Source organism: Centroberyx gerrardi, chromosome 1 (genome assembly GCF_048128805.1).
Source record: "Centroberyx gerrardi isolate f3 chromosome 1, fCenGer3.hap1.cur.20231027, whole genome shotgun sequence".
NCBI classification, from domain to species: Eukaryota; Metazoa; Chordata; class Actinopteri; order Beryciformes; family Berycidae; genus Centroberyx; species Centroberyx gerrardi.
In genome coordinates, this window is record NC_135997.1 from 30852903 (window position 1) to 30861876 (window position 8974).

Consider the following 8974-nt stretch of genomic DNA (forward strand, 5'->3'; position numbering starts at 1 on the left):
TTCACATAATGTTACCGTATTAGTGCTTAAAAGCTAGCTATGTTAACTCAATCATCCAATTATTACTCTTAGACCCTTCATGTCTACTCTTAGACATGAAGGGTCTAAGAGTAAAGAGCATAAATTAATGCTTTTCTGAAAGTATAAATTACTTTTTGCCTTATGATGATCACCCATTTGAGGTCATGGTTTACCTCTTTTTTTAATCACTAAGTCACTGTGTCAAAGTTAGAGAACTGCTCGAAGGAGCGTCCTGGCTAAGTTGACTAGGCACGTCCCATGTGGCTGTGAAGTCCTGGGACCTTTGTCGCATGTCATCCCCCTCTCTCTTCCTCCTTTCCTGACTCTCTCTCTATTATACTGTCCAATAAAGCAGAATAATCTAAAAAACAGACAACCGATGGAAGAGCTCTCTCTCTCTCTCTCTCTCTCTCTCTCTCTCTCTCTCTCTCTCTCTCTCTCTCTCTCTCTCTCTCTCTCTCTCTCTCTCTCTCTCTCTCTCTCTCTCTCTCTCTCTCTCTCTCTCTCTCCCAGAGTTATCAATTCAAGGTCAGGATTTTGATGTCTTCTATTAAGAAGGCCTGGAAACTCCAAATGAGGGCAAAATGAATGATAGAAAAAAAGGTTTGAAAGATTTTGAAGTCATAGAAATGGATCATTTTCCCATCCCTCCCTCCTCTATCTTCAGCAGCAGCGGCTGAGAAGGACTGTGATGAGGCAGTCCTGTGGGACCAGGCAAGGCCCTCAAGTGATGCTGTCAGTGTGACAAACTAGTGGTGACCATGTGTGGTGGAAAGATGCTCAACAATGCGGAAGAAATGTAAGAGCTGCTGGAAACCTATATAAAGGAAGCCCATTATCACCAATTAGGTGTGTGAGCCAAGGTGAGGGAAAGGCAGATTTCCAGGGAGGCATAAACATGTGAACGTGTCCTTCAGCTATTAAGCCTTTTCCCAAAGTGTAAGCACTGTGCTGTGAAGACTGGGCCAACCACAGCTATGGGCGAGTATCAGAAACTTGTTCTGTATCGCTTCTACATCGCCAACATGATGATATCCTGATGATAACCGATCTACTGTTTTGTAGATTTTGGCCTATTATTAAACATCCATATCAGCCAGTCAGTGTCTGGAGGTTCCTCCCTGAGCACAGCTACAGAAAAAGTTTGCAAGACCTGCAATGAAATTTTATTTTCTTTGCACATTTTATTTATTGATTTACTTGTTCAATAATGTTAATTGGAAATTAATTATTCAGTTAAAGGCAGTGATGAATCCCAGAGTTTCCACTACCATTAAATAGATGCGATGGTCACCCTGCCTTAAGGAGCTGATAACCCACCTGAAGGAATTTCATTAGTCTGGTTTTCAGTGGAGAGTTTTAGTGTCCCATGATGGTCTGAAGGCTGTTTCAGAGGCTTTTCCACCCTGACAAGAATACAATTCTGGGGAAACACTGAATACTTTTGGCATTAAACGGGTAAAATTTAAAGATACCGAATATTGGCACAAAATATGAGCTATCGGCACTTTCAATACAAAAATATCATTATTAGCATCGGCTTTAAAAAAAAGCCCATATCGGTCAAACCCTTATGTAAACAGCTTCACCTGAATAAGACCAGAACCGGAGTATGGCCAGGTTTAACAGCCGGATTACTCTGGCATGTAAATATAGCCAGTGTCTCCAGATCTAACAGCCATCATGGTCCGCCACTGATGTTGATTCGCCAACTACTCCTGGTCCTCATACAGGATTTCATCTATGAGCACGTCGTTGTCGTCTATGGGGATTTCCGGACACAGCTGCTCTTTGAAGGCCAGGGCGATGGTGTAGGGCTTCCCTCTGGGGTGTCTGATGCAGCGCTCCAGGTAGGTGTCGTAGAAGCCCTTCCCCCGTCCCAGGCGCTTCCCGGATCGGTCGAAGCCCAGGCCTGGCATCAGGATCAGGTCCAGGCCTCCTAGATGATGGGAGGAAAGAGGATAGTCAGAGACAGAGGTATGGAAGATTTCTATCATCTTTCATCTTTTTTATCTGTTAACCTATTCTGAATAATTTGTTTTTATCTTTTAACCTACTCTGAATAATCTGTTTTTACCTTTTTTTATCCCCCCGCCCTCCCCATTACTGCACCTCAAAATGCACAACTCTCTCTCACAGGCATGGCTTTGACATGTATAAATGATAAATGTCGCTTAAAGAGTGACATTATGTATCCATTACTCAACCTCAAAACAACAGCAGGTTGGCCATCCAGCAATCTCCAGATTTGTTATTACCATAAATAATACATTATTGAAAGATACACACAGGCCCATGGTGGAAACCTGTTAAGTCTGCCCAGTGTTACATAATTATCCGGTCTTGAATGAGATAATGATTAATGATTTGGACTTACATAATAGGTCTCTTCTAACTTGTACTAAATTTCTACTGAAAATGAGATATCAATAGCAGTCATGGGTCAACAACCAATAAGATTTCAGTGCTTTCTTGTTTCCCTACTGATGTAATGTAATTTGTTTCATGAACAATACTTCTATCTGGCAAGTGCAAAATGAATGAGAAGTTGATTCCAGCCATTCAAAGCTTCCCAGTTCTCTACAACTTTTATTTGAAAGACTAGAGGAATAAACATCTCAAAAACGATGCTTGGAGAACAAGTTTTTTCTGTTCATTTTTTATTAATGCTACCTAATTAGCACTTGCTAGCTAGCTATGTGAACTCATCAAAAAGATGTAATGTTATAAAAAGGCAATACCCAAGCAGTGAAAAACACATGCTTTGTATAGTCTGTACGGTTGATTTCTTTGTTCAAACCTTTGTAGCTGCAGATCACTCCATAGATGCAATCAGAGCCTCTCACACCGCCCATAATAAGTCAGAATAGAGCGACTCGACAACATTGCTTGCAGTGCGAACGCACGGTTAGTGCTAGTATTTCTCAAAATTAAGACCACATTTCCCATAAACCCTGTTGCTTCCTGTCCCCCTCCCTTCCCTGGCATCTTTCTCTTTACTGAAGAGGATAAACATGTTGGAAGTGATTTTTCCATCGGCCTTTCACTCCTTCCACCATCTGCCATTGTCAGAAACTCTTTACTCGTTTGCTCTGGAAGAACTGCGCCCTCTTGCTGTTTTGTGCCATAAAGCAATGTCCCTTTGTGCTGTAAAGCAATACAGTAGATTTCCTGTTAAATCTGACCAGGTAGCACACAATGTAAAATCCTGTGTAGAGGTCGGTAGAGGGCAGGCTGCCAATCTTCTCACCAATGGTCTTGTTTGTTTACGGCAATGACACCAATGTCTCAAAATTAATGTGGTAATGATTTATTGATGTTAAAATGCCACATGTAGCAACCATACGCATAGTATAAGTTCAGTACTTATGAGAATATGCAAGTTATTGGCCATTCGCTCTGTACTCCCCATCCCTGCATGCAGGTACCCATACAGGTATGCACAAAGAGCTTTGAAGATCTAAATGAGTTTCCAACTGAAGACAGCGAAGTAGTTCACCACACACACACACACCGTCGCAGCAGGTGGGAACGGAGCGCTCATTACCACAAACTTTATTTAAGTTGTTTTTCTCCCCCTTTCAAAAGAAAGAAATCTTCAGATTACTGTTCCAATGGGGAAAGAAGGGAGACTGTGAGGAAAATCCTGAAATTCACCCTGAAATTTGTTGTCTGAGATTCTGGTACAAGACGTGACAGTATATGACAGCTACACGAGTTTCACATGGATTTTGAGGCTGAGAAAAGTTTGTCTATGTTTATGTTACATATGCCAACAATAGAGTAAAGCAGACCTGTAACTTGAATTATAATAGGCTAGGGAAGTTCTGAAAAGTGGATTTTCCATCTAAGTAACATTCTTTCTGAACATACGTAGATATACCCCAAATCTACACCTACAATAAGCGATATCAGACGTGTGCTATGTGGAGATTTCCTTCAGACATAATGATATAAACCAATATCTACACAGCAGCAGCTGTGTTGTTGTTTTCACCTCTTTTCTAAAGCTTGATGTCAAATTCCTCTCCGGAACGAAGCTCCTCCCGCTCCATTCAGCAGCTTTTCATATTTTAAAACTAGCTTGTCTCCTCCCTCGCTGTTTAAAAGTGTCGCTCTCCCCCTCCCATTCCTGAAAAAGTTTCTCGTAATGGAGGAACCGACCGAGCGAGTAAACTTGTTAAACTAGTAAACTTGCTACCTGCCTCTTCACTCGTCATTGTGGAACTTTCGGCAGGAGAAAGATCTGGCAAAGCGAGACTGGTAACTAGTGACACTTCTCAGCAGGTATGTTTAGCTATTAGCCTTTATGCACGCTGCTTTGCTAGGTTTAGTTACTTAGTAAGCCTCCGTAGTGCAGTAGCTTTGCTGTGCTTTATTTACAAATGTGTTGCGGTTTCTGTCACCCTCTAGTGGTCGGAAAATCGCTTATTGCAGCTTTAACATGAATTGATTCTAATTACACATTTTGATCAGATTCCATACAAGTCTGCATGAATATGTATATTATTATTATTAGTAGTAGCAGCAGCGTTTTTATAAATTTCAGTGGAGAGTTGTAGTGTCCTATGATGGTCTACAAAACTATGCATTAATATATTGTTATTATTATTAGTATTATTATTATCAGTAGTAGTAGTAGTAGTAGTGGTAGTAGTAGTTGTAGTAGTAGGGTTAGTTTTCGTGTCCCATGGTCTAAATGCTGTTTCAGAGGCTTTTCCATTCTCACAAGGATTACATTCTGGGGGAAACACTGAATACTTGTAATATTATGGAATTTTTGGCAGGAAAAAGGTCAAATTTAAAGATATTGAAAAAACCTGCAAAAATCCTTGTCAGTCAAACCCTAGTTACAATATAAGTTGGACTACTGAATATTGTATTATCTGTGTTATTCAAAAAATCACTTCTCCATGTAGGCCTACCGCAAACATCATTAAATAGGAAAGAGAATTGTGTGAGCCAGGGAGTAACAGAAAAGAGTTTGTATGAATAAGGGATTTTTTTTCAGTGGTAAATCCTCAGCGGCCCCAAGCCAGTTCTGAGAAACAGCAGGATTGCGGCATAAAAAAAAAACTCTCAACTGAAAGGAATGAGCTCAGTTTACCTGGTGTACACATTTAGCTGCAGGTTACGGGATTTCAACGAATTTAACGCTTTTACCAACATTTCAGTTTCCACAACAGGGCATTTTCAAACCCCTCAAACATATTAGGAAGTAGCTTGCTAATCTGGTTAAATCTATCCCTGTTAAAAGCATGAAGGAATGTGCTAAATCACCTGGTTTGGAAAAGCCATAGGAGGAAAAAGCAAAAATATTACCTTTACATTTTTGTCATTTATCTGATGCTCTTATCCAGAGAGACTTACAGTGAGTGCAACAGTAGAATAAGCTTCAATTCGTACATCACCAAAAATAACAATAAACTAAAATTAAGGAGGTCAAAGGTCAGGGGTTTAGTGGCCTCATAACATTGCTGTGACCATACAACAATCATGGAAGAGTGAATTGCTAAGAAAAGAAACAGAATGACGCTAAGGAGAGGGATAGAAGGGATTTAGCTTGGAAATGAAGGTCAGATATTTAGAATATTTGAACTTTTACTGTAGCTCCTTCTGCCTGAGACTGTCAGATTATGGTATCATCTGTCAGGGGAAATATTCATACTGAATGATATTCAGTTTGCCATCTAGCATCTAGTCTAAATATAGCATCAGTGATGAGAGATGGGGTGGGGGGGGTGGTTACCTGGACTTCAATTATAGTTATAGTGCTATGCCAGGATATTTTAGATATTGAGAAAGGGTGGCATAAGCTCACCAGCAGCTGACATTTAATTTCACTGATTACAATAACTAATTATAAACTCCAAAATGGGATCCTTCAGAGGATTAAAAGGTGCTTATACAGGAATATTGATTTTTTTTATGGCAAACCAAAAGAATGAGATTAACATATGGTTGTGTAACCAAGCAGAATTTGGTTCCACTGATATCAGCAGGTAAGTTTCTTTAGAGGCACAACAGCTCTATCTGCTGGTGAATCAATGTACTTTGGTTCAGGTCACACAATAGACAGCTGACAAAATATGAGTGTGAGTTGGAATTTAAAAATCCTGTTAAGATAATTGTGGAGTTTGTGTATGTGAGAAAGTGAAACAGCATTTACAACATCAAGGGACACTAAAACTCTCCACTGAAAGTCATACTAATGAAATTCTTTTAGGTGGGTTAGCAGCTCCTTCAGGCAGCGTGAGGCAGGTTTCATGTCAGGTTTTACAGACCGACACCACTGAAGCTGTTGAGTAAAATCCTCCCACTCCACACTGGAATCATTTCTCTGGTCAGACATCTGATATAAAGATTATAATCTAGTTGTGTTCAGGGAGGAACCTCCATCATATCAGAGGTAGATGACACTGACTTGCCTATAAAAGGTCAAATGTGGGCTGATTTACCAGAAAACTGATATACTGGTCCAATAGTAATCCACCCTCAAATGCCCAACTGGTATCTGTTCAATTAAACCTGGGAAACAGGAAAACATCCTGGTATTTTCAGTGCATGGTCATATGAGGAAAGTTACCTATTAAACTTCTTCAAAATTCAGTAAGTTGAAACAGCTGGTACTACGTAAATAGACACAAAGAGGAGCTACCAGGAGGACAAACTAGTTATCGCTACTGATGGTGTGTGTGTGTGTGTGTGTGTGTGCGCTGACCGGTGTCGAGCGCTTCCTCTCTGGTGCTGTCATCGTCGGCAGGCTGTCTGATGTTCCAGGAGGTGAGGGGCAGCGCCTCCATGTCCTGCAGGCTGTTCAGCTTCAGCATGTCCATATGGCTGCTGTTGGTCTGGTATTTGGGGATGAAGCAGGTTTTACCCTGTTTAAACAGGTCCTGGATGATTTCCTCGGTGCGCACCTCATCGTGCATGCTGAGGAACACAGCGATCCGCTCACAGCCCGCATATTTGGGGTGTCTGAACAGCTGGATGAAATGGCAGAGGAAGAGGATGAGGGTGGTTAATGTCTCATAAATAAATGCCTGTTTTGCTACTTCTATCGCAGATTGATATAACACAAGTGATTCAACCCATAGAGGGCTTTCTTTAGAGGTAACATAAATATGGACGTATTAAGGACATAACACACTATGGTGGCCATATTGGAGGTCCTCAGCTCTTAGCTTAACTTGTAGACATCATTTTATCATTTCCATTTCATGGCGAAAAATCTAAGCTATTTACCATGTACATAACATTTTGCAAATAATTCATACCAAAAATGCAAAATCCTTCTGTAAATTGAATTTGCAGTTTGCATAACCTCCAAAGCAGTAGATGGTGATAGTGAGCTGTGAGTGGATTGTACATGACTTCAGCTCAGTGACCGTAAAAAGCTATGACTTTGGAACAAACCAGTGCTAACTGCTTTCGACAGAGCCTTTGGACCAGGGAGGTTTTATCTTGATACCCTGGTCTGTACCTGTACTAACGGAACTCTACGTCCCTCGACTGACTACAGGATTTACAGTTGCACATTATTAAGTGGGCTAAACCTGACTTTAGCCTCTACAGCTAGGACTATTGATAGCCCCAACTCCGTTCAAAAATCTGGTAGTTTATTGTTGCCTTGCTTATAGGCAAGTAAGATAACTTAATACTGTCCAAATATCATTAGGACACTCTTCAATTCGGCATGCATCTAACCCACCAATAAGCACTTTATTTCAATCAAATGCCAAGTTTTAGAACTGGTTCACACTGCTCGTCACCGCCCACCATGGGGTGTATTTTGGTGGAAGAAGATTGTGGGAATAACATGTGAACTACATAGAAAAGGTGAAATTCGAGTTAAATAAAAGCTGCTTGATATATTGGATGTATGCCGAATTGAATAATGGAAAGTATTAATTAAAAAAAGGCTTAAGTCATGTTCTAGCATACATGCACCTTTGTCGATATCCAAGGCAATATTGAATTGCCAGATTTTTGAATGGAGTTTGTCTTACAGGTTCTCTTCTATGGACACGTATTGGGGTTATCAAAAGGCTCACAGTACACTATGCAGTAAGATGATTTCCAAACCACCAGTTGGCATGCCCTACCTACCTTTTGTGAAATGACTTGAGACTGTCGAAGTTTCTCCTGGTCACTTAACGCTGCAACCCGTCGCTTTATTTCTTTCCTCAAAGCTTGCTTAGCTGCACGCAAGGCGGCCATTCTGCTTCTGCAAACTCCAAGTCAGCTTGAGCAAAAGCAAATCGAACAGAAAACTGCTCTGTCAGTTGGTTCTCGCGTCGCAAATAACTGTGCTGGAATAAGGAGGAAATTTCGACAGCTGTATTTGATGTCACGCAACTTTCCAGCAGTTAAACATTAATAGATACACCAACGTGCCGGGTGCCAAAGCACAAATGACAAGGTGTTTTTGAGCATGTGAAGTATGCAAACATTCGTTGTCAATAGAACAGTGAAGAACATATCACTGCATTCATAAGTGTTACAGTAAATATCTGACAGTGTCCGCACTACTACTCCACATGTCTGATGCCTGGTATCATGTGATGTCAATATCCCAGTAACCTAAAATTAAGACTTCCGGCTTGGGCGCAAACCTTCAGAATAAAGGTTTATGGGCTGGTTTCGCGGACAGGGATTAAAACCATTAAGACAAAATGCAATCGAGATATCCATTGAAAAAACCCTTAGTCTAGGACTAGGCTTAATCCCTGAACCATCCATAAAAGTGTAGTTAATAAAGATTTAATTTTAAGAATGTTAAGAATTTTAAGAAATGGATGTGACAAATTAGCTATGAAATATGTAATTAAGAATAAATAACGTAGCAAAACAGTTGTATATCGTTCTTGGTCATGGCTGAACACATCATCTTGGGCCTCTGCATTGCTTGCCGAAGTTCTCCAGAAACCTACCATGATTTTGCTGATAATGC

General features: G+C 40.5%; 1 protein-coding gene across 1 annotated transcript; it reads right to left on the reverse strand.

Moving 5' to 3' along the window:
• Positions 1 to 1102: 1102 nt before the first annotated feature.
• Positions 1103 to 8343, reverse strand: mthfs (5,10-methenyltetrahydrofolate synthetase (5-formyltetrahydrofolate cyclo-ligase)). The gene is made up of 3 exons (XM_071920857.2): positions 8131 to 8343; positions 6743 to 7007; positions 1103 to 1960 (listed from the first exon to the last, which is right to left on the reverse strand). Exons 1-3 carry the CDS (start codon positions 8239 to 8241, stop codon positions 1734 to 1736), a joined length of 603 nt encoding a protein of 200 aa, XP_071776958.1. The 5' UTR covers positions 8242 to 8343; the 3' UTR covers positions 1103 to 1733.
• Between the last annotated feature and the right edge of the window lie 631 nt (positions 8344 to 8974).